This window comes from Heliconius melpomene, chromosome 20, assembly GCF_056956725.1.
Source record: "Heliconius melpomene rosina isolate 202511_hmr_F chromosome 20, ASM5695672v1, whole genome shotgun sequence".
Classification (NCBI taxonomy): Eukaryota; Metazoa; Arthropoda; class Insecta; order Lepidoptera; family Nymphalidae; genus Heliconius; species Heliconius melpomene.
Window position 1 is genome coordinate 13,926,421 of NC_140408.1, and position 26,174 is coordinate 13,952,594.

The 26,174-nt window shown below is 33.5% G+C and overlaps 2 protein-coding genes across 5 annotated transcripts in view; one reads left to right on the forward strand and one right to left on the reverse strand.

The window, feature by feature from the left end:
• LOC146528128 (P protein-like) overlaps positions 1–13,951 on the forward strand; it is a 28,789-nt gene extending 14,838 nt beyond the window's left edge. Inside the window, exons 3-20 of one of the 4 annotated variants that reach the window (XM_085205013.1) lie at positions 1,022–1,125; positions 1,840–1,972; positions 3,547–3,607; positions 3,969–4,104; positions 4,605–4,738; positions 7,084–7,249; positions 7,861–8,009; positions 8,466–8,669; positions 9,301–9,416; positions 9,616–9,754; positions 10,099–10,234; positions 10,480–10,577; positions 10,866–10,967; positions 11,282–11,375; positions 11,870–12,012; positions 12,330–12,440; positions 12,784–12,925; positions 13,113–13,951. In XM_085205013.1, coding sequence (XP_085061139.1) covers positions 1,022–1,125; positions 1,840–1,972; positions 3,547–3,607; positions 3,969–4,104; positions 4,605–4,738; positions 7,084–7,249; positions 7,861–8,009; positions 8,466–8,669; positions 9,301–9,416; positions 9,616–9,754; positions 10,099–10,234; positions 10,480–10,577; positions 10,866–10,967; positions 11,282–11,375; positions 11,870–12,012; positions 12,330–12,440; positions 12,784–12,925; positions 13,113–13,291 — 2,347 coding nt within the window. In that variant the 3' untranslated portion in view covers positions 13,292–13,951. Of the gene's footprint in view, positions 1–788; positions 1,126–1,839; positions 1,973–3,546; positions 3,608–3,968; positions 4,105–4,604; positions 4,739–7,083; positions 7,250–7,860; positions 8,010–8,465; positions 8,670–9,300; positions 9,417–9,615; positions 9,755–10,098; positions 10,235–10,479; positions 10,578–10,865; positions 10,968–11,281; positions 11,376–11,869; positions 12,013–12,329; positions 12,441–12,783; positions 12,926–13,112 lie in introns of all 4 variants that reach the window. The other 3 variants (XM_085205015.1, XM_085205017.1, XM_085205014.1) reach the window with 3 other exon arrangements.
• Positions 13,952–14,376: 425 nt separating this feature from the next.
• Positions 14,377–26,174, reverse strand: part of LOC146528129 (putative multidrug resistance-associated protein lethal(2)03659) — a 32,819-nt gene continuing 21,021 nt past the window's right edge. Inside the window, exons 13-33 of the mRNA XM_085205012.1 lie at positions 25,995–26,124; positions 25,455–25,564; positions 25,149–25,274; positions 24,544–24,666; positions 23,962–24,058; positions 23,530–23,680; positions 23,093–23,163; positions 22,617–22,785; positions 22,201–22,327; positions 21,795–21,945; positions 20,868–21,104; positions 20,317–20,423; positions 19,858–19,972; positions 19,326–19,524; positions 18,731–18,917; positions 18,280–18,452; positions 17,504–17,620; positions 17,122–17,224; positions 16,658–16,758; positions 16,061–16,163; positions 14,377–15,913 (exon numbers count right to left, since the gene is read on the reverse strand). Coding sequence (XP_085061138.1) covers positions 15,878–15,913; positions 16,061–16,163; positions 16,658–16,758; positions 17,122–17,224; positions 17,504–17,620; positions 18,280–18,452; positions 18,731–18,917; positions 19,326–19,524; positions 19,858–19,972; positions 20,317–20,423; positions 20,868–21,104; positions 21,795–21,945; positions 22,201–22,327; positions 22,617–22,785; positions 23,093–23,163; positions 23,530–23,680; positions 23,962–24,058; positions 24,544–24,666; positions 25,149–25,274; positions 25,455–25,564; positions 25,995–26,124 — 2,733 coding nt within the window. The 3' untranslated portion in view covers positions 14,377–15,877. The remainder of the gene's footprint in view (positions 15,914–16,060; positions 16,164–16,657; positions 16,759–17,121; positions 17,225–17,503; positions 17,621–18,279; positions 18,453–18,730; positions 18,918–19,325; positions 19,525–19,857; positions 19,973–20,316; positions 20,424–20,867; positions 21,105–21,794; positions 21,946–22,200; positions 22,328–22,616; positions 22,786–23,092; positions 23,164–23,529; positions 23,681–23,961; positions 24,059–24,543; positions 24,667–25,148; positions 25,275–25,454; positions 25,565–25,994; positions 26,125–26,174) is intronic.

The following is a 26,174-nucleotide window of genomic DNA, read 5'->3' on the forward strand; positions in this document are numbered from 1 at the left end:
CTTTAGTGTTAAAATGTTTCAAAATCCCTTCTTAGTGGATGTCCAGATTACGAAAGTACACATCTGTCCAATTTTCACGTTTCTACGCACAGCGGTTACGGCTGTGCGTGCGTCTTACCTCAGTCAGTGAGGACAAGTCCTTTTATATATATAGACTAGCGGACGCGCGCAGCTTCGCTAGCTTATTTAGGGGTGAATTCTAATAAACCATGAAACATGTGTTCTATGAAATATTTTTAAGAGTCGAAATTTCAAATTTTATAAAAATCGGTGGCGATTTGAAGATTTTTCCATGCAAACTTTCAACCCCTTATTTGCACCTTTAGGGGTTGAATTCTAGAAAACCATGAAACATGTGTTCAATTAAATACTTTTAAGAGTCTGAATTTCAAATTTTATAAAAATTGGTGCCGATTAAAAAAAAATCGATACAAACTTTCAACCCCTTATTTGCACCCTTAGCGGGAGAATTCTAGAAAACTATGAAATACGTATTCAATTAAATACTTTTAAAAATCTTAATTTCATATTTTATAAGAATCGGTGCCGATTTAAAAAAAATTCCATACAAACTTACAACCCCTATTTCACCCCTTTAGGGTTATAATTTTTTAAAATCCCTTCTTAGTGGATGTCCAGATTACGAAAGTAAACATTTGTCCAAATTTCACGTTTCTACTCACAGCGGTTACGGCTGTGCGTGCGTCTTACCTCAGTCAATGAGGACAAGTCCTTTTATATATATAGATTAATATAATTATGTTCTCGGCGCTCTCTGGAATAAAAAGAATGAAAATTGGGTGGAGCGTCTAACCTCTGTTATTCTGTGTATTATCACAAAACACTATTTAATTAATTAAACAAATCGTTTAATCTCAAAAGTTTCCACATAAAACAGACTATAATAACAAAAAGTTAAATTTAAAATGTGAAAAAAAGCTAATAAAATGGCAACACTGTTAAAAAAAATTGGTGTTAACAATAAGGACAGAAACAGTGTATATTCTATGGTATCATGCAGTGACGTCACACCAGGAAGTCTTGAAGTTTGGGTGGAATTACCTGATGCCATCAAATTTGATCCAGCCCTTGCGCCGTTTAAGCAACTATATGAACAGCATCATGGTAAGTGACCTTGAATCTTCTTTCTTTTTTTCAGCTTCACACTGTATCCTGCAGCATCAGGGTAGGTACAGAGATCTCAAAGTTGAGTATCGGAATTAAACGCCGCAGTTTTTCAGAGGAAAGAAAAAATTAAATCGTAATTTGGTATCTTAAATTATTTAAAGTTTGAAGTCATCGCGTGACGCAGTAGCACAGCATGTCATGGGTTCGATAACTACTAGAGGGAATAAATTATTTAATATTTTTACTTTCTCGCGCTGGTTACAACAAAAAGTGGGGTTCATCAAATAATAAATTTTATATTTACGAATATTTTTATGCTAGTACATTAGGAAAGGGTCTACATTTAAATATAAACACCCCCCAAGCACAATTTACATAACCAATATAAAAAAGTTTTTTTAATTAATATTTTATTTATAAGTAGTGATCTAGTCAGAGGGCGGGGAATAACTATGAATTGTAGACTGATTTATTGTATATTTATTTGTGATAAAAATGTTGCTCGAGACCTATTTATATGTTAAAATATTAGTATTTATATATTTTATTAGCTTTTGCCTGCTGCGAGGTTCGTATTCAACTAAGACTAAATAAGAGTTTTATTTATTAATATAAATAATTGTATTTCTTACTTAATTATTTTCATTTAAGTACACGGGCATTTGCCGCCGTTAACTTTAACTTAAAATCTCAATCATTTTTTCCCTACAGGCAAACTGGAATCACCAGTCCTTACTCCGGAAGGAGACAGAAGTATTTTCAATAGAAAAATCTCAAATGAGGCCGTCTTGGATATTGATATTGTCGATAGAAATGCAAACAACAGCAAAGATGCTGATGACAGGTTAATATAAGAATTTCTTACATATTTTTATACTTTTTTTATCATTTTCTCGCTCTATCCCGCATGTACAAGGGTAGGCAGAGGGACGCGTGTTGAGAGGCGAAACTCAACGCCGCGCCATAACTGTCCTATTATACTTAAAAAAAGACACATTTAGACAGAAAGGCCAATCGTGACGCAGGAGCACAAGCCTGTGACTATAAACGCGACAGGTTATGGCTTCGAATCCATCTCGAAGAAATGAAATATTTATTATTTTCATTTTCTCGGTTTGGTATCGAGGCAAAGCGCGGCGTTGAATTCCGTCACCCAAAAAGCAATGCCTCAAATATCCTGTGGAAAGTGGTTAACGGAGATTCCGTTACGGAGTGTCTTAACGCTAGGTTACCTCTGCCTACCCTGCTTTATGCGGGAAGGGCGTGATACAGCGTGAAACTATAAAAAACATGTCCATCATCACACGACAACTGTGGGCTCGAATTACACGTGTACTGTTTTGAGTGCTAACTCTCAAAACATAATGTCTCGAAAATGGGCGGTGCTTGGGGAACGGAGTGTATTGACTCTCTGCCCTTATGTATGGGATACAACGAGAACGTAAAGAAATATGGTAAAGTAAAAAAAAAATCACAACATAAATATGTTACTGAGGAAGTCACAATGTCCCAATATATAAGTTCCTACTTCTTATCGCCTACTTTTGATAATAAAAGCAAACAAACATCCCTTCGTCTTGTAATAAATATGGCTCATGTCATTTCACACCTCAAATGACTCATATATTTTTTTTTATTTTATGTAAGTAAGTATGTAAACATATTGTAAATTCATCATTATAAAATTGGGAATGGTTGTGGGTTCAATTCTCGTTCGGGGGGGTTTTTACTATTTCTTTATTCAATTCAGAGAAAGCGCCATACAGCGATACCGCGACATAAGTCCATTACGCCTTGATGCTGGAACGGAATGTCTTACACTAGGTTCTACCTGCTTACCATGCAAAAAGGTGGAAAACAGATATATGCGGAGAGAGAGAGAGAGAGAGCGTTTGTCGCTTCGTTCTCTCTGACTACCCTAAGGATAAAGCGTCTTAAAATAATCTAAATGATATCACGTTATAATCGGTGATCAGACATTTATTTTTTTTACCTATTAGAGGTTTAGTGAAGATGCAAAAAGAAATTATTCTTTTGTATACCTATTATAATTATATTTCTGTACATTCCTCCAGAACTTAGCCCTACTATTTGTATTATATTTTTAGTTACCGGAGAGTGAAAATAATTATATACACTCATTCGAGTGGGGATCGCACCCATGAGGTCATGTGCTCATCCTATTTACATTTAGACATGCGTACTTTCCACTGTGCCATAACGGCTTTATCTTACTATTATTATTATTTTTACATGATTTTGTTTTTATTTTAAGCGAATTATAGTTTAGAATTAAAAAAAAAATGAATGTAGCGGGATTTGAACCTGTGTCTTTTGGAAACCGTCCAAAACGTCCACGTCCTAAATGTGGAATAACACTTTAAAAATGTATGTATAAATGAAATTGATTTGTTCTAGACTGATCAACCCACCCTTACACGATGAAACGAAGAAAGTGCCATCAGCGCGAAAGAAACAGGTAAAAATTTTAAATTGAACATGAAACAAAAACACATGGCGCGGCCGCCGTGACGCAAGCAAGGATGTGAGTAAGTGCGATGGTTGTGGGTTCGATTCCCACTCGATGGCATGAATTATTTTATATTTTCATTTCCTTGCTTGGTAACGAGGCAAAGTGCAGCGTTGAATTCCTCCACTCAACACACAATGACTCCAGAATCTTGAGAAAGTGGGGAACGGAAGTGTTTTAAAGGGAAAACAGTCACTTAACACTAGGTTCCCAGGTTCATTCTGGCTACCCTCCCACGTGGGAGATACAGCATAAAGCTAAAGAAATCATAATAAGTTTTGAGAATAATAAAAAATGGTTCTTCTTCCAGCTGGACCAGACTCTCCGTGTTATAAAGCTGACAGTACTGGTGGCGTGTTGGCTGTTACTGACGGTATCTTTACTGCTGAATAGAGAGAAGACCGACATAGTTCTACATACGGCCGTCAATAGTGAGGAAGTAAAAGGTTAGTTGAGTTATTTATTTGTTTTATTCGTATCCCGCAGATTAGGGTAGGCTTAGGGAACCTAGTGGTTAAGATATTTCATTCTTCACGCACCGCCCAATTTTCGAGATATTGCGGGTTGAGCAGAGGGACTCAACGCCGCTTGTTACCAGAACGGGGAAATGAAAATATAAAATACTTAATTTCCCTGATCTATTTAATATTTTCATTTCCGCGAACGAGAATCGAACCCACAACCACCGCGTTTTCGGTTTTGGTACATGAAGTAAGCCCAAACTATTTAGAAATATAAATGGACGGAATGCGGCAAAAAAAATATAATTAAAATCCCTTGTTATTGAAATATTTTAATTTAAAATCAATTGAACGGCGTTGAGTTCCGTCACTCAATAAGTAATGTTTCGACGATTGGGCGGAGAGTGGAGAATGGAATGTCAAATACAGCGTGAAGCTTTATTATTGTAATTATCTATTCTAGTAAGTTATAATATTTGTTCCAGAATATTTCCTCACAGAAACCGAAAGTGAATTCACTGTGTCCATCTCCTTATCTGGTCCATTTTCGGAGGCTGATGGAAATGATACTAACAACTTTTTACTACTTTGGTTGCACAGGAGAGGTCTTGATGAGCAGGTAAATAGTTTTTTTTTTGCTTTTGGGTTTGAAACTACTATCATCCTTGTAAGTGAAGGATTAAAGTATTATTGAGAAGGCAAAGTAGTTTTATCCTTTATAAACATTATTATTTTATCTTTTATCTGAGTAAGTAGATACATGTTAATTCTATGGTTGGTTCATTTGAATTATATTACATTGAATAGTTTATAAAATTTTTTTGAAAATACTCCTTTAAGTGAAACATTGTCTGATTGTAGATAGGATGGTCGTAAGTTCAAATCCGAAAGTAGTTGTTTCTTGTACCTGATTCAATCAAGCGCGGCGTTAAGTTCCGTCATATAACACATAGATTTAATTTATGAACGCGGGCTAAATTACAAATACTATACAATACTATATTGACATACAAATAGCAATACAAACGCAACGCTTTTATCAGCAAATATTATTTCAGTAAGGATAATTACATCGAGGGATTACTCATATATAAACATTGGTATTAATTTATATGTCTATTTATAATGAGACTCTGTTATAGTGTAGTGGAATAGCGTATTAAAACGATGGTCGTCGGTTCAATATTTGAATGTAAAAGATAATTAAGTAGATAAGTGTTTATTTGGTTAAACGGGCTAATCTCAGGAAGTTGATATTTGAATATTTTTGTTGGTGTGGTATCATAGACAGAGTGAGGTTATATTCTAAGGCGTAAATATTTACATAATGCGTAACCCATTGTACTTGTGGTCAGAGTAACCTGAGGCTATTTCCAATTGACCACGTAAAAGCTAGTAAATATAATAGCGTATTCGTCATTTCATTTGTTGTTGGAATTCTTCTTCTTCTTGGAATATTGGAATACAGGAATATTGGAAAGATAACCTGATGACACATTACAGTACCGGCTCCCAACTCGCTTCGATCCTGGACTCTCGCTCTTAGAAGGTTTTTTTTCGAACTTGAGGTTAATGTTGTTAGTCCTATTGGCTTTTACAGCAACACCGGGTGGGTAGGAAGAGGGTACTCTGTTCCTGAAAAAAATTACATTTTCTTTTACATTTTGACACTTTCAACAGTATATAAATTATAATATTTTTTTATATTATAGAAGGATTATTAATTATACAAAAAATATGTATATTGTAAAGAAACCCCATATACTCGTACATATAAAGCCTGTAGACAGTAACTATTCAATTGTGGTAATCTGTAGTAGTTTGTAGTTTAATCATGTACAATACTCACGAACAAGAGAAGTGAAGACACGTCGTGCTGAAATTATAAATATTTATTACTATAAACACTTCATGGTCGTTTCATAGTTATAGATTATCTGTATATTAAAAAAAATACGCGCTTCACACTGTATCCTGTGGGGTTGGCAGAGGGAACCTAGTGGAGGAACTCAACGGCATGCTTGGTTTAAAATTAAAAGTATCGGAGAACGAGGAATTTTCATTTCTCTGGTGCTTCAATTCCCACTTATTGAAAAATCCCATTTTGGGTGTAAATATCAAATATCCAGGGCATCACGGATATGCATATGACAGGTTTTTTTTAGCATCACGCGGTATCTCTCACGTAGCAAGGTTTAGAGAAAATCTGGGAACATAGTTTTTTTAGGTTTCCAGAACACTCCGTTCCAACTTTTAAGCCATTGTGTGTTGAGTGGCGGATCTCTACGCCGCGGTTTGCCTCGTTGTCTTTGCAATTTTCCTTCACTCTAGTAAGGATATTGTGTGATCAATATGCAACAATTCAAAGCTAAATATTACAACACGATGTAAATATTTATTATACGTTTTCGTAAACACTATTGTGTTTTGTTTTACGATCGCACATTTTCTCAGGTGTCCCTCTAGTGCTACTATGTACGTACGTAGATATATGTGATAGCCTGCGGTTTTACGTGGTTATGAGTGTCCCCTTTGCCTACCCTGTATGTGTAGAGTACAGACTGAAGCTAAAAAAACAAATTCATTTATTAATATTGGTGATGAAATTTCATTTTTCATAGACAATTTTTAAAAAAATACCACCATTATATTTACTATGACTTTGTTTTAGAAACAGAATGGCTTTTCAGTACTATAAAATTAACCAGACAAAATATAGTTTTATGATACTCCACTATTTTCTTTTTGTCAAGTCAAGAAACATTGTAAGTACAGGAGTATGGTCGAACTGTTAAGACACCCCGTTCCCCACGCACACCATAATTTTCAAGACATTGATAGATATTGAGCGGCGAAATTCATCACTGCGCTTTGTCTAACTATATATATATATATATATATATATATATATATATATATATATATATATATATATATATATATATATATATATATATAATTTAGGATTCACCCCGCTGGACTATAGTTCTACAACCTGATGACGTCATGGATTTTTCACCAAGCGCGTCCCAGTCTAAGACTTTGTTGGTAAACAAACGTCACTCCAATTTTAAGAACAATACTGAAACTAACGCAACAATTAGTACATTGAAAAATAATGAAAGCAACGGTAAGTTATATGTACCAATATTTGTTTTTAAACGGCTCTTCCCTTGAAAAAATAGTAAAAATTCCATACGAAAATTTTTATGTAAGTGTATTATATTTATATATACGTGTATTATATTTATATATATACGCGTCGAGTTCCAAAAAGTAGAAATCAAAGTGTGTAAGGGAAATTTGAGTTCTCGCTTTCCGTCAAAAATGTAAAAATAGCAAGTACTCATATTCTTCGACTGAATTGACTAAGAACTTGGTAATCACTTAACGTGCAATGCTTTTAAACATTTGAATAAGTAGAAGTAGTAAAAAAGTGATCTCGTGTCTCCCAAAAATGTCGATGTGAATCTGACTACTATAGATTATATGAAATATTATTTTATTAAAAATATATTATAAAATATTTTTAATTCAAATTTAAAAAAAAACTTTAATAACTTAAGCGTAAACAACGCGAGGTTGTGGGTTCGATTTCCACTTGAGGCGAGTTTCGCCACTTAACACGCAATGCCTCCAGAATTCGGAGAAAAATGTGGAACTTAACATTAGGTTCCCTCTGCCTACGCTGCTGTGTGCGGGATACAGCGTGAACCTAAAAAATCCTTATATTTATTCCAGAAACATCAATATACCTCCGAATGAGCACAACGAGTAACAGAACGGTGCCACTGACAGTCAGCTATATGCTGAACCCGTTGTCAGAGGAAGACGGCATCATGTATGCGGTTATTTTATTAGGCATTCTATATGTTTTGATTATTTTTGAGGTAAGCAGTTCTTTATTCTATTTTCTGTTTTTTTCTTATTTAGTGATTGTGTGTGAAAGAGTGTTTTGAAATTCCGTTTGTATAGTTTTCAGATCGTATTGATATTATATATTGTGTTTTTAATAGTGTATATATTGCCTGCAGAATTCAGATTAAGTAATTTGTTGGGAACGGACTATCTATGAGAATGGGATAGTTTCAGGGTTTGATTCCCACCCAGGGTATAAATTATTTTAAATTCTTCGCTCTTGTAAGAAGACAAAGCACAACTTTTGCTCCCTCACTCGAAACGCGTCACACCATATCTTAATATACAATGTCTCAGAATTTGGTTGATCTAAGGGCCAGGGAGTGTCTTAACTCCAGGTTCCCTTTGCCTAATATATGTAGGATACAGAATGAAGCATGAATAAAATACAATTCTATTACAAGTAAAGACACACAATTCTATTACAGATAGTAAACAGAACAATAGCAGCTCTAATATCCTCATCCCTGGGGATAGCAGTTTTATCACTAAGTGGTGCTCGACCGTCGCTCCCGGAGCTGGTCTCCTGGCTGGACGTGGAAACCTTGCTGTTGTTGTTCAGCATGATGATCCTGGTCGCTATACTCGCTGAAACTGGCCTGTTTGATTATTTGGCTGTTGTCGCTTTCGAAGTAAGTTAGGTATAGGATAAATAGAACTGAAATATTTCTTTTATGTTTTTAAATATTTAAGAAATAACACCAGTTCGATTCCCAATCAAAGGGAAATAAAATGTTTAATATTTTTATAGATAAAAGTATTTTAATGGGAATGAAGTGTAATCTTAACATTAGGTTCCCACGTTCCCTCCTACCTTGCTAAATACGGGATACAGCGTGAAGCTAAAAAAATAGCTGTCTCTCTTGTCAAATGATCATTGGTTATAATTATGTTTGGGCAGGAGAAATTTGTAAGAAGCACTCTACATAAATAACTTGTAATAAGTATATAACAACTTTCATACTGTCTTGGTTAGAAACTGCATATTGTAAAATAAGTGGAACATATTTTAATTTTGATTAATTTTGCGAAAGTACTGCCATCTATTAGCGAGTAGCGTGAGAATAGAAATATTAAAGTTATGTTTTTTTAAATTAAAAACAAAATTTAACATAGGAAATAGATGGAAAATGTAAGATAACCAAAATTGATATGAAAGAATTTATTTAAAGACATTCTGTGTTGAGAGGCGGAATTCAACGCCGCGTTTTGCCTCGTTACCGAGGAAATTCATATTAATTATAATTCAATATCTTGTTATAGGTAACAGGCGGTCGTACGTGGCCTCTAATAAACACACTCTGCTTCTTCACAGCTATATTCTCCACTTTCTTGGATAATGTTACCACTGTGTTACTGATGACTCCAGTCACTATACGGTAAATTATTTTATTAAAAAAAACCTAGTATTTGTTTTTTCTTTATTATGTTTAACTATTCAGACAAGTGCTTTTTTTATTTCTTTTAAGTATACACATATTTTTTTCCTACTGATCATATGAATCAGTACTTCACCCTTATCTCTTTTCTGAAAAAGAGAAACTTAAAAAAATCTCTTAGCTTGATTAAAAATTTCAGATTATGCGAAGTAATGCAATTGAACCCAGTACCAGTGCTGATGTCGATGGTGATATTCAGCAACGTAGGGGGCGCCGCAACGCCAGTAGGGGATCCCCCTAACGTTATTATAGCGAGCCACCCTTCTATATTACATGCTGTAAGTATACTTTAAGTATAAAAGGTGGATAAAATGGAATCATATTTTAAAGATTTTAGATGCACGGCAATATAGGCAGATCAAACCTGATGTTAAGGCATTCAGTTCCCAATTTTCTGCATAATTCTAGAGGCATTGCGTGTTGAGTGGTGGAACTAAACGCCACAATCACACTTTGTGGCCCGGCGTCGAGACTGGCCACATAAATATTACTATAATTATAATAATACCTATTGATATTAGAAATTTCATTAAAATTTATTGATGAATTGATAGAGAAATACAACTAAAGCTAATAAAACTAAAAAAAATATTTTATTTACTAAATAAAATTCTTCTTTCAGAATATAAATTTCACATCGTTCACTTTACACATGGGCTTGGGTATACTATTGGTGTGTGTACAGACGTACGTACAACTGCGCTATATGTTCCGAGACATGAATAAACTGAGGCACAGTGTTCCTAGAGATATTGTTGGTAAGATATTAGGCTTAAATAATTTAAAGTTTTTAAATCTGAGCTGTATAGAATTAGTCCAGGCATTCCCGATAATTAAAATATAGATTTCTATTTTTTTGTTTCACGCTGTATCACGCTCATAGCATGGTAGTCAGCGGGAGACACTCCCGTCCCCAGGAAAATTCAAATAAGTGTTTCCCATGAGCGAATCAAACAAAAACAAAAAAATATTGAATATTTATTAATTTACGAATTTTTTATAGAAATGCGTCAAGAGATTGGAGTCTGGAAGAGAGCAGCAGCATCTTTATCGTCTTATTCACGAGATGAGGATATTGTGAGGCGTGCTTTGGAGAAGAAGGTACACTATTTTAATTTTTGTACATAATAAGTTCTATAACTTTAACGAGAACCGAGAAATTATAATTATAGGGTAAAAATATCAATGACCAGTCATGGCGCGTGGTTACTTGCTAAGGGTAAAAGCGCTACTCTACACTCAGTGCTTCCAGAACGCAATGAAAAATTAGGAACGGAAATCTTAATGGGAACGGAGTGTTTTTATATTAGGTTCTCCCTGTTCTCTTCACCCCTGAAACGAAAAAGTCCCACGAAAGGTATTTTTTTAATATATATTTTTTGATTCTAGGTCCAAAGATTACAAACTACTTTACTAAAACGCGAAGCAGGAAGTGGAAAATCTAAAAATGATCCGTTATTTTGTTCTACATTGGCCCAAATGAAACAAAAGGTAATTTTAAGAAAAAATATATTAGTGTATTATAACGGAAGTCCTAGATTCGAATTTAATATAGATTTTTTCGCATTTTGAATAAAAGTGAAGCAAGTTCAAAATTAATTTCTGTATTCTTAAAACCGACCTATCTTTTTGATGTACTAAAAGTCTGTGGTCATTTCATAAAAAATCCAACTTTTCGAGTTGTTATTTGCAAGGAAGAATATAATTTCTAAGTTCTAATACTTTGCCTAATATCTAATACAATAAAGAGTGGAGAATGGAATCACTATTTTTTCGTATTTATTTACATTTTTTTTTCGTTACAGTACAACATAAGAGATAAACAGCTTTTAATAAAAGCTACAATATGTGTTACATTCGTCGTCGTCGTATTCTTTCTTCACGCTATACCTGAACTACGTAAGTTTTTTAATAATATACACAATGTAAACTATTTATTTTCGGCAGTCGCGGGTTCAAATGCCACTTGTGGGGATTTTTGTATTTCTATTATAGAAGGGGCATCTTTCCTATAATTTTTTATAGTTATTTTGTCTTTGTGTACATATCTCGTGTCTCTATTAACACTGACGGGGAGAAAATGCTTACAAAGCAGGAGCTCAACCTATGCCCCTTGCGTATGAGCTTTTGTGGCGCAGAGGCACAAGCGCGCGACTGTACAAGTGGTTGTCGGTTCGATTCCCACTCGGGGGAATATTTAATATTTTCGTTTCTTCGCTCTGGTAAAAAGGCAAAGCCTCCAAGATTGGCAGGTTATTGCTAAAATGCTAAAACATTATAGGTTCTCTCTGCCTATCTTGCGTAGAGGAGATACAACGTAAAGCTAAAAAATCAAAGAACTTACATATTTCTTGCTTATGTTAGATCCATGCCATAAATATATTTACTTCCAGAAAGCCTTTCCCTGGGTTGGACGGCATTGCTAGGAGCTCTCCTTCTACTTCTGCTAGCGGAGAGAGATGACCTAGAGCCTACTCTAGCAAGAGTGGAGTGGTCCACACTACTGTTTTTCGCAGCTTTATTTGTGTTGATGGAGGTATGTTTTACTTAATTTCAATTGGTTTTTAAATTATATATTTAAATTATATGAGGACTGATCCTGTGACCTTCTATTAGGCAACACTACTACACCATTAGGTAATTTAAAGTAGGTATAGTATAAAGTATAGTACCTTTATAAAGAAGCTTCTAGGTTAATTGTACTTATACTACTTTGTTGGAAAAAGTGCGAAACTGTTATCTGTATTTGAACTTACAACTACCGTTCATTGTAACATAACTGTACTATAATGACTTCGTTACTTTTTTGCTATTTAATATGCTGAAATAATTTGTTTAAATGTTTTTTTCTAGGTATTGTCAAAACTAGGTCTCATAGCGTGGATAGGAAACCTAACAGAATCATTAATTTTGAAAGTTGGTGAAGAATCGAGATTAACAGTCGCTCTTATGCTTATTTTGTGGGTAAGTACGGTTTTGAGGCCAGTCGTGGCGTAGTGGCATAAGCGTCTTATTGTAAACGCGACAGGTTGTGGGCCGGTTTTCCACTCGAGGGAATGAAATATTTAGCTAATATTTAAATTTCTACACTGGTAACAAGACAAAGCGCGGCGTTGACTTCCACCACTTAACACACAATATCTCCGAAATTAGACGAAAAGATATAAAGTATATTTGATATAAAGATTTTGCAAACCTAATTTTCTTAATTTTTTTAAATTTTCTAGCTTATAATAGATCTAGAGATTAAATAATATTTTTTTTTTATTTTTCTTTGTTTCTATTAGATTTTCTTCTCATCCAACAGGTATCAGGCCTAGCATCAGCATTCGTAGACAACATCCCATTAACAACAATGATGGTGCGCGTGGTCGGCGCGCTGGCGACGTCTCTGGGACTGCCGTTGCCGCCGCTAGCGTGGGCGTTGAGCTTCGGCGCGTGTTTGGGAGGTATTATTGATTTAACGTGGTTTTGTATGTGAAGACGGAGAATTGAGACACTAGGTTTATTAGTGATTATTTTTTAGATTCACGCTGTATCCCGCATATCCCGCAAAATACAAATATTTGTTTTTATACCTACATAGATTATAAAACAAGAAAATAAGTAACAATACAATTCCAACTATTGTCTCAGGTAACGGCACCCTCATCGGCGCGAGCGCTAACGTGGTGTGCGCGGGCGTGGCGGAGCAGCATGGGTACAGGTTCACATTCATGCAGTTCTTGAAGATCGGTTTTCCCATAATGATCGGTAATCTTATTGTCGCCTCTGTGTATTTATTATTCTGCCATAGCCTTTTTAGTTGGCATTAACTTGATTTTTTTTTATAAAAAAAATCCCTTTTAAGTTACTTTAAAGTTTTATCAAAATCGGTTTGGTCCGATTTCAGTATTAGACTGAACAAGCCTATATCATTATAATAATTGGCTCTTGGTCCTTAATTCTGTGTATTTATGTTTCTGCCAATGTATTGTTAGTTGGCATTGTTTTTTTGTAGGAAATATATTTTATAAGTTGTCTTAAATGTTTTATCAAAATCGGTTCAGCCGTTTAAGTATTAGAACGAACAAGTCTAGATGATTACGATTAATTATGGTTAATTTTTCATAATAAATATGTTATGCAAACTGCTTATTATAACAATATCTTGTATTCTTATAACATATTGGAATGAAACTATTATTATATTGAGCTTAAAATTATAATATTTTTTTAAACGAGATTATTAATAAAATTTATATATAAAAAATATTATTTTATATATATTATACTAATTTTAGAAAATAAAATTGATTTAACGTAAACAAATAGTATTATTCGTTATATTTATTTATTGATGAATGTACAAAATAAATACGTCCTTATAGATTTTATTTAATGTTATTATTCAGTAAGTATAGCAACTTTATTGTTAATATTAGTTATAATATATCTTATTAAATTGTTGAATTAAATTATATTTTTAATATGAACAACGTGTTTCAGTTTTTGACGGCGACGGATTTTGACCGTAAATGTTTTTTTAGCTTCACATATCCCACACAGCAGGATAGGCAGAAGGGACCTGGAAACTTCAGACACTCCATTCTCATTACGACACCCGTTCCCCACTTTCCGCCAACTTCTCGAGGCATAGCTGTGGAGTGACGTAAATTTGCCTCGTTGCCAGTACGAGAAAATGACCATATAAATATTTAATTTTAACAAGTGGGAATCGAACCTACAACCAGCCGCGTTTACAATCGCATCACGCTTGTGCCCTTGGACCACTACTGACTTCAGATATTTAAACTAATTTGTATTTTATTACATTTCCATAATTTTTAAAGACGCGAGCGAAACCGAGGGTAAAAGTTACGTGTTTATTTGATATACATGGTAAAATAAAAAAAAAACATTTTTTTACATGAGGCACTTTAATATGAAACATTTGAACTGCAATACAATATTCAACCAATTTTAAAATCTATTATTTCTATTATTTTTAGTCAATACTTGAATAAAAAAAATAACTTAATTTAAAATTTAAATTAAATTTTGACACAATATATATTTTTTTATTATTATATTTATTCTTTAGAATTAGAATTTTCATCAACCAATTTTCTGTATAAAGTATTGTTTAAGGCAACTACAGTGAAATAAAGTATATTATACTTATTTAATAAGGCAGAGTAATAACAATTGACATGAAATAATTATTCAGATAAATGGTAAATAGCAATGGCAACACTGTATATAATTATTGTATTTTTAATTGTATAACATTTTTTGGTGTGTTATTATCAATTTAATGAAACATATTAATTAAAGACACTTCAATTTATAAATTGGAAGCGAGAAACATTTACTTTGTATATTGTATAAATTTAACATGTAAAAAGTAATTCGATTGATTAATTTAAAATATAAGAACATAGGAACCTAGTGTTAAGGCACTCCGCTCCCAATAAAAAACGTTCCTCATTTTCCGCCAAATTCTTTAGGCATTGCGTGTTGAGTGGCGGAACTCAACGCCGCGCTTTGCCTCGATTAACTATTAATACTAGTGGTAAATGGCAGTATTCGACAAAATTACAAGTTTATTAATCTTCCATTTTATTTTTGTATAAAAATGTTGAGGTAAGTGGATAATTGTATTATTAAGATACCTCAGTCTTATATTGGTAGAAAGAAAATCTATAAAATGTATTAAATATAAAAATTACAATATAATATATTTAAAAACTGTAAGTTACGTAATTTAACGGATCGAGGAATCTATTAAGGAATACAATGGGAGACTAAAATCATGTCTTATATAAATTGCAGTATTTTTTTCTTAGCATAATTTATTTTGGAATACTGTTATAGATTTTTTGCATAAATTCACTGTTATGTACATAAATAATTGTAAATTTTGAAATACAAAAATGTGTATAATTTAAACATAGTACAAACTTTGCTAACAAAACAAATCGACGACATAAAAAGTATTAAAAAGTTTGGTCCTTCGAGCAGGATAGTAAATTAAGTACCAATAATAAAATTAATATACTTTTTTTAGCTTCACGTTGTATCCCGCGTTTAGTCCACCCTGGGTAGAGAAACCACTCGAATTTTGCCGTCAACAACGCCGCGACTTGTCTTTTTGCCAGAGCGAGGAAATGAAAAAAAACATTTCCCCAGAGGGATTCGGACCCATAACCGTAGCGTTTACATTAAGATGTTGTGCAATTGCACTGTATCGTTATCAAATATAATTTAATAACTTATATTATTCATTCTATATAAGATAATCGTAGAAAAAAAATAGTTTCATATTAAATTCTATAAGTTTTTGGTAACATTTAAGTACAGTATAATCTCAACAGATAAATAATAAATACCGGAGTATAATTTACTATTTAAGCACAAGTTTAAGAATTCTTCTTAGCCAGCATTTTTTTGTAACTCTGTAAACAAAAAATATATTATGTTACTAGTATATTTATTTATATTTTAAAGTATTAGGTATTATAATTATATTTTAGTAGTAGTGTAGTTATAGAAGTGGCGAAGCTTAACGTTACATATTACTTAGACAGACATCTAATACTAACCTCTTCAGCCATTGCGTACAATAACGCCGCAGTTTCAGGACCAGTCTGTTCCACTAACGTCTTGAATATACCAACGTCAGCACCACTGTCGCTTACTTCTGATCTGTTGAACGAATTAAAAAATCAAATTAATAAATTGTACAATAAATCCATAAAAACAATAATACTTTATAGTTAAGTAGGCAGAGGCAACCTGGAAACCTAGTGTTAAGATACTTCGATCTCATTAAGGCACTTCCGTACTCTACTTTCTCCTGAATTCTGTACGCATTGCTTTTGAGTGGCGGATCTAAACTCCGCGCTTTTGGCTCGTTACCATAGGGAAAAAATAAGCATTTTAAATATATAATTTCCTCGCGGAATCCAACAGACAACCTGTCGCGTTTGCTTACAGTTGTGCTGTGGTGCCGCATCTCGCCTCAACTTTTTTATAGATAAAGATATAAAAGATATAGACGTATAGAAAGACTTTAGAACTTAGTGTTAAGACACTCCGATCGCACAATCGACCCGCTTACTGTCAGACGTTGCCTTCCTTGGACATGATGGTCTCTCTGAAATTATTTCATACAGGCAATTATTTATTTATGTACTTACCTATTAGAATAAGTTCGTGTTCTCTCTCTAGATTTCAGCAAAGTCTCAGGTTCCTCGTGTCGCGATTCAAATGTAAAGTTTTCTGGTATCGCCAAAGGTGCCTAAAATAAATTAAAAATAGTAGCTAGTAATAGTTACGTGAAGCGATGATAAGATTAATTTCTTATAAAAATTGGAGATAATTTTAATTTTTTCAATTATTATTTTGACTATTATTTTACTTCAAAAAAATCAATGACTTATGTGTAAAATGTTATTATTTAAATATATTTATTATTTGCGATCATCTAGGCCTGTGTGGTGTGTGTGGTACATCGGTGTGAATGTAAACAGGGCAATGAAATATTTCGTATTTTAATTTCTTAGACCTGGTAACTAAGGTTTTACTATTAAACACTTAATGTCTCAAAAAAATAAAGAATACGTCATTAAATGGATGAGCAATATGTTATATTTTTTTTTACCTGAGTTTTTGTTAATAAAGTTTTTCTGCTCTCCCCTCTCTGGTCTTTTGGTGGAATTGCTGTTAACAGTTCGAATGGATGACCAGACTCTACCACACGACCCCTAGAATGGTAAAAAGAACAAAATGTATGCATGTAAAGCAAATAGTAAAAGATATATTGACGCTATCTGTAAAGTTAATAAAAAGAATAGGGGCCCTAAATAACTTTTATATATTTTTTATTACTATATCAAAAATCTTTCATAGCAAAATCTGAGTTTGAGATATTATTATGAAATTTTGTAATCAATTCACTATTATTATTCGAAAACTTTATTAATATGTTGGATGAGGGGAAGATTGAATACAATACAATACATTTATGAAAAGTCAACACTTACTTATCCATGACGATGACGCGGTCGTAGTCCATGACAGTGTTGAGTCTGTGCGCTATCGTCAGTACTGTTGATTCCGCAAATTTCGTGCGGATTGTGTTTTGGATGTGTTTGTCTGTCCTGTAGAGAGAAAGTATAATAATAAGTAAATAATATTAAAAATTATACAGCTAATCGAACTTCAAGTGTATGTGCTGTACTCTGTTCTCTGTGTATATATATTCTTTTGACAGTTTCAAAACTGTTCTGTTCCACCACTGCTTCCAGAATTTGGCAGAAAGCGGAGAACGCAATGTCCTAATCGGAACGAACTTTCTTAACATTAGTAGGTTTCCAAGATTTCTCTGCATCCCAGCCTACGTAAGTGGGATACAACGTGAAGTTAAAAACAATCAGTTTTACGTTTTTAACACATATTAGAATAGATAAAAAGAATAAAATTAGGAATGTCAAGACACTCCGTTCTTTCAACTTATCGCCCGAAGCTATGACATTGAATTTGACGCATTAAATAATAGCTACAATAACTTTAAATTGATTTATATTTCTACTGATTGGTTTAAATTTGATAGTTCTTTTGCTAATACATTTATTAGATATCTATCTGTAATCTTTAAAATAAATTAAATTTAAACGAGAAATCGAAAATTATATAACTATGCAACTCAATATTTTTCGTATACTGTGTGTGTTGTTAATTAAAAAAATATGTTAACGGTACAAACGTTGATTTCATATGTAATTTTTAACTAATCTTTCGAAAGTTAGCTGATACTCACTCAGTATCAACGTTAGCGGTGGCTTCATCTAAAATAAGCACAGCTCGTCTCGCTAGCACGGCGCGCGCGAGACATAATAACTGACGTTGACCGCTCGAGAAGTTACCGCCACCGTCACCTACTTTTGATTGAAGACCAGCTGGTAATGACGCTACTGATTTCTCGAGTTCCACCTGGAAATTAAAAATATAATACTTTAAAAAAAATCGATGTTTTTATCCACATGCAACTGCTAAAGATAGAATCGTGTTATTGAATTCAATGCCGCGTTTTGCCTACCGGGTCTACCTAATGAGCGGAAGAATAAAAATAATTTAAATGTAATGTGTAAGTGGGAATCGAACAACCATCCAACTTTTCGATTACTATACCGTTGAAGTTATCTTTGACAATATGATGTATATTTATATCTATGTAGGATCAAAGTTGCCCCATTCTACCCCTTACTGACCTCCTGCAGGGCGGCATATATCTGTGCGTCAGTGTGGACCTGCTCGGGGTCCAGGTTGTCGCGCAGTGTAGCCGCAAAGAGCGCGGGGCGCTGCGGTAGTGCGCAGAGCCGCGCGCGCCATCTCCGGAGACCGGCCTGCTCTGGGGACACGCCGTCCACTGTTATGCGACCAGAGATCTTGCTTAGCCTGGAAAGAAATAATAGACAAACTATGAGATCATCATATTTTCAGCTCTAGTTTAACTCACATTAATTTATATTTTTTGTGAAGTAAACATTAAATGATCTATCAGAAAAATTTACTAAAGTTACTTAGTTTGCTTTCACCAGGGCTAGTAATGTCTTCATCAATCTATTAGGGAAATGTAACGGTGTTTGGAGGACCAAAAATTACTTACCTTACTTCATGAGATGATTGTGGATACATCCTCACTCGGCAGAATAAATTATTTTCACTTTTTCTGATGCACAACATAAAGCGCGGCGTTTAAATTCGCTACTTAACACGTGATATTTAAAAAATTGGGCATAAAATTGAGAATAGACGGCTCTATAAATCGAATAAAGTTGTTTGATTTTAAAGTCTACTAAATACCTAAATAAAGCAGCAATTAAAGAGCTCTTCCCAGCCCCAGTCCTTCCAACTACTGCTACTTTCTCTCCGGGACTTATAGAGAAACTAACTCCTCTTATAGCAAAAGCCGGTTCTTGCAACTTTACATCTTCTGTAGGATTTTCTTGGATTTTAGGTGGTTTTTCGTATTCTAGGGATACATCTTCGAATACTATTTCACCTAAAAAAAGTTTTATACATTTTAAAATTCGGTATAAGGATAACTTTCAGTGGTGGAATAGCGGTACAGCTAGTGACTGTTAATGCGAAAGTTGTGGGTGCAATTTCCACTCGGCGAATTGTTTAATACGCCACACAACACGCAATGTTAAGCAAATGTTCCCCATATTGCTATAGCGTGAGGATAAAAAAGACTAAAACTATGTATATCATTTTTTTTGGTCCAATTTGGTTGGATATTATAATAAAATGGCAATAGATTAGTAAATTGTATTTTTTCTGTGAACTTTTTATTTCAATTTTTTTAAAAACATTAATAAACCAAGAAAATTACCCTGGCTGGGCCACTGTTCGAAGTCAAGTGACGGATGCTCCTGCTTCAGTGCTTGCATGTCGGGCTCTACTGGTTTTTCTGGAGGTAAATTCCTGTATTCTAAAATTCTTTCCACCTAAAAACAACAATGTACTGTATTAATTAAAAAAATGTTAAATTAGCATTTTAAATTAATTTGTTCAATAAAATAAAAAAATCATAAAGAGAGAGAAAAAATAAATAAATTAAAATATTAGTTATTTTAATTTTTAAACATTGTTAAAACATTAATAGAGAGGCGTAGAGGCACAAGCGTGTGTGATTCCCACCTTGGGGAAAAAAATATTAAAATTTTGTAAATCAAAAAGTATAAGCCGAGATATTAACCTTTTTCTTAGTAAAAACCTCGTCATTACCATTAATTGAAAAGTTAACTTAATGTTATAGTCTTAATGTTATTAAAATATTAGAAATACTTACAGAAGTCATCTGGTTTTCAACTTCAGCCGTTTGTCGCATCCCATATTGACACATTCCAACTAAGCCTATAACTTGAGTTATAGCGAGACCAACGCTACCACCTGATGCTATAAAGAAAATAATAAAAATCTGTATATATGTATTATGTATGTGTTAATACAAAAATATATAAATGTATAAGAGTAACCTCTTATATCCTATATGGCTAAGGGCCTTAACTATTGGATCAAATATTAAAGATGCGGTTACCGTTTCCCCTTTGATAGTAGAAGTATACTATAATATATGTCCAGTCGTGGCTTAGGGCCACAAGTGTGTATCTGTAAACGCGGTTGTGGGTTCTATCCCCACTTAAAGAAATGAAATATTTAATATTTTCATTTTCTCGTTCTTGTAACGAGGCAGAAGCGCAGCGTTGAGTTCCGCCACTTAACACAAACAAAAAAAATAAAGAAAGTGTCTTAATGACAACTGAGTGTCATAACACTGGGTTCCCAGGCTCCCTCTGCCTACCGTGTAATGTGCAAAAATAACAGACGTTAATAACTTACTTTGATCAAGAAAAATGAAGAAACTAAACGTAACGGCAGCCAAATATAAACAACATGACATATCCATCCAAAACCCGAAAGCCCTTCCAGTAGATAGTACTAGAGTCCAAGAAGAAGAATGCAAGTCTTGTAGCTTATCGAATTCTTGGGCTAAAATTCTTTGCTGTTCCTGCGTTGACCTGATTGTTGTTAGCCCTGATACCGTTGCCGCTGCGTGGTTTAAACTTTGACTTCGTGCTGTAATTTTTTTTAATGTTATGATTATTTTTATTTGTTACATTTGTAAGATTTAAGGAAGATTATTGATAATTAAATAATAGTCCGAGACAACAAAAAATTTGAAAAGTAAATAAAAAACTAGAAAAGAGCTGATCTAAAATCTAAATCTTCAAACACTTAGGCTGAGAATGTTTTCTTAAATCATGGCTTGAAGTGTATGTTTGCAATAAAAAACAACAAAATCGATTAGCGGGATATTCAGTTAATCGTCCATTTATTGGGCACAAACTCAATGCAAATTTAAATCTTTTGTGATTTTCTCATGGATACCATTGTCAGAAATGGACCAAATTAAAATCGGACTACACGAGAAGCAACGAATTAAAAAAAAATCAACCAAATCAGGTAATGAGGTAACAAACATAAAAAAAGGATAATCCTTTTACAGAAGTATAACTAACCCCAGACGTAAACAAAGGGAAATTATAAGTTTGACGTGTCGGCGTATGTATATATATATCTGCTGTAGTCAACGCATACCATGAACCGATTTTGATTTAGTTTTTGTGTAAAAAATGATTGAATCGAGTTTAAGCCATGATTTCTTAAATGTTAAGCGGTTAGATTTAGATTATCAGCTGTTTTCTAATTGTTATAGAGATTTTTGTTTCGTGAGTTTTTAAATAATAATAAAAAAACTAATCTTACCAATAGCCTCAATCCTCTTTAACTCTCGACTGGTAAGTAAGAATAACGATCTTAATATATGCAATAGGCACGCCACTACTGCAGTCGGGAGGAGAAGCCACCAGTTCACAAGACACACTACTACAAGAATTGCTATTATTTCTAAGAAAAACTGAAAAGTGAAAGAAAATATATATTTTAGGAATATGTTTTTGAATAGTGTATACTTTTATATTTCCACTTCTTCGCTCTGGTGTCGAGGCAAAGCGCGGCATTGAGTTCTGCCACTCAACACGCAATGCCTTCAAAATTCGGCAGAAAGTGGGGAACGGACGGTCTTAAGACTAGGTCCTCTCTGCCTACCCTGCTGTGTGCGGGATACAGCGTGAAGTTAATGTTTTTGCAATATCATCATTTCACAACTTACCCCAAGACAATCAACAAGTGCATCTGGTAATACAGAATCTATTTGTCCCATGTCCTTAGAAAATCTGTTCAAAATCCTACCAGAGGGGTTGTGGTGGAAGAACCACATTGGCGCGTTCGATACACCTCTGAAAGAAAATATACATTAATTATAAGTATTTGTATTAGAAATCTTCATCAGTTTAGAATTGTATCATTTTATTTTCCATTATTTTTTCTATTTTAAAATGTATGTGCTCCGCTTTGAGTAACCAAATTGACGATTGATCAATTGAGAGCGAAGAAAATAAAAATATTAAATATTTTACTTCCAGGAGTGGGAATCGAACCCACAACCTTTCGCGTTTACAGTCACACGTTTGCACGACTTGCCTGTTATGGAGACAATTAATATTTAGTAAAACTAAAACAACTTACCTAAACATAGAATCGTGTAATGTGACGGATGCATTTATACAAGTGTTATAGAACACAAACAGCTTATTCCAAGTAAAGAATATACACACAAGTATGAGAGCGGCGTAGATGTACACGCACTGCTCTCGAGACAAGTGGAAATGATTTATTGGTATGTCTTCAAAATTAACTGGAAAACCATTTGATATATTAAAATATAAGAATTTCTACGACTCACTCACCCACTCAACACGCAATGCCTCATGAAAGTGGATAACTGTCTTAACGCTAGGTTCTCTTGTCATGTGCTGGTAAAGCGGAAAGCTATATAAAAATGTGTATTATTATCTTTATACATTTTTATTTACTTTTCAAGACATTTTGTTCCTCACACCGACCAATTTTTGAAATATTTCAGAACTGTTATTTAGCGGAACTCAACGCCGCGCTTGCCTATCAGAATACTTTGTTAATAAATTTTAAGACTAATAACTCACAAGGCGTTGTATTGTTTGTAAGTGCTGATATGTTCCTTTGCAGCGCACTGTTCGCTTCTTCTATGTTTACCCTGGAAATTATTTAAAAAAGTTTGTTATAGAAAATACTATATAGTAATAATAATAACAATATCTATGTAATAACATATGAAATGGTTTATAAAATATTTGAAAAAAAAAACATTACTTTTGGCTGAATTTTAGTTTTATGGCATTTATGTCTCATGGTTTCAAATGAAGCAAATTAATAGCAGCGTAGGGAGAGGGAATCTGGTAACTTAGTGCTAAGATACTCCGTTGTCGTTAAGACTCTTTCAGTCCCGACTTTTCGCCGAATTCTAGATAACGAAAATATTAAAAAAATAATTCCCCCAAGTGAGAAAAGACTGTATCATTATAATTTCCTTACAAAATTTAACAATATAATTATAACTTACCATTCCTTAAGCCAAATATCAGTAGACGAATAGAATATTTGTGCCAATATGAATAAAGAGCAAAGTAGAAACACTGTTAAAGAACCTCCACCACTCTTTATATAATTGAAATACACACTAAAGTCTACTGAGCCTTTATGCTGCACTTCGCCTGGAATAAAATGAAAACTTGATTAACATAACATTATAATGCATCTAAGCTAATATTATAATTAATATGGTTATATTTTATTCTTATTATTTAATTTCGTATATAGCAGTGCAAACAATCTACTCTTAAGACAATCCGTTCTCCGTTACAGCTATTTTAAGAAATCTAATATTCGTGCCCGCGTTATGTAATGATTTGATTATTATGCGGTGTTAGGTTCCGCCACAAAAATTATCGTTATAAATGACTTATATCTAAATTAGACTAAAAAAATACCATACCTTCATATTTAGGATCTAAATTCTTGTCTAAGTCCATATTGAAGGATAATTGAGATGCTGATGACATGGAGCGTTGAGATCTTAGTCTTTGTGGGTCCTATTAAATAAATAATAATATTTTTGAATTAGTCCCACCCCTCAAACTAATATAACATTAAAAATTAAACTGACTAATAATTAAATAATATTTGGTTAGAAATAAGTAACTAACACGCTTGGCGTCCATCTTCAATGGTTCGTTTGTGAGAATTGCGTTATAGACCTTTAAAAATTAAAATTAGTAAGAAAGATTTGCTTAAAATTTCATGTATATTCTTCAAACAAGTGCTTCACCTGCTTTAATGATACGATTATTTATTTTATATTATTTAATTGTATTAAAGAAAATAGATTAATTATTTTATTTTGGTATTCTGTACTATCATGGACTTAATAAATCCCAATTTAAACCTTTTGCGTCTGTATTTGATTATGTATCTAATTTCGTATTCATCAGAACAATGTTTCACATGAAATGAAATTTGCATAATAAACTACAAAGAAAACTGTCACATTACTAAAAACGAATATAATTTTACTTACAACTATTTCCGGTTTAGCCGCCTCCTTCTTCTTTTCTTCTTCGACCTTCTGTCCCATCTCTATTAACTTCTCAAATTCTGCTACGCCGTTCTTTAGTTCATCGTATGTTCCTTGCGCTACTATCTGTAATATAAAAATCATTCAAAGAGGCCACGTAGGCAATATTTTTCAAAACAAATTGATATATTTATATTTTTAAGACAGGTAAGAAAATCATAATTTTCTTAAGACTTAAAATAATTTTCATTTTTGTTCTAAATTGTTAAAAAATATATAAAATGTACCCCTCATTAAGAATGAAAGTGGGATACTTCCAGACTTGCACTAAGCAAGAACCCACCATTCATCACATCGCGAATTGTGTAATGGAACTCAACTCTGCATTTTGTCTTGTTATCAGAGCGAGCAAATGAAAATAATTCATACTGAGTGAGTAATAGTGTGGGCAACTGTCGCATTTATAGTCAAACGTATATTTAAAAGAAAATTTAAAGTATTATACTAAAAAAAATAACTTAAAGCTACACAATAGTATCTACTAACTATTAGAAAGTAAAAAGAGACAGACATACAGATATGAGAAAGAAACAATAATAGTATCTTACCTTGCCAGATCTCATAACGCAAACGTTAGCAGCGTGTTGTGCGTATTGCACGTGATGAGTCACTAACACGGTGGCCTTATCACGCAGAAACCCTCTTATGCACTCTGCATATATGGCCTGTGCTACCTGTAGAATATTATAGATATAAAATTTAATAATTTTCTAAAGGGTCATTCACAAACAATGGATACAAAGATATTTAGAATAATACATTTTTTATCATTGCAGGATATAGCAGTTTTTCCGAAATAGATATTTTTAGTGATCACATAATTCTATCTTTTTATAAAATATATTACGACTTACTTTAGCATCGACCGCCGCCAAAGGGTCATCTAGTAAGTACACGTCCGCATGTCGGTACACGCAGCGCGCCAGCGACACGCGCGCGCGCTGACCGCCAGAAAGCGACGCACCTGGAAATTATGTTTATGTTTAATTAAGTTTTTATGATTTTTACTTCATACAATATTATCTATTTGCTAAGAATAAATTATAACATACTCGTGATTTCCAGCGGGAGAATAATTTTCAGTTTACTTTTCAAAATCCCTTTGAATTTTTTTTTCAGCTTCACGCTGTATCCCACACACAGCAGGGTAGGCGGAAGGAACCTAGTGTTAAAACACTCCGTTCCCCACTTTCCGCTGAATTTTGGAGGCATTGCGCGTTGAGTAAATGAAAATATAAATTTAAATAAATATTTGAAAATTTAACAGGGATATACGTATATATCGATATAAAGGTCATCTTTATTAATAGTATTTTTATTATGTAATTGGTATAGCACGTCCTGCTAACGAAATTTCCTCAACTGAGAATCGACTTCACTATCACTACACTCACCTCTTTCTCCCACTATAGTTTTATCACCGTGTGGCAAGATATCCAAGTCACTGCGTAGCTGACAGCATTTGATCACTTGTTTGTATCTGCGGAGGTCCATCGGTTGCCCGAATAGAATGTTCTGTCTTACCTGATAAGAAGATAGGTACATATTATATTTTACATTGATTATATGTGAAA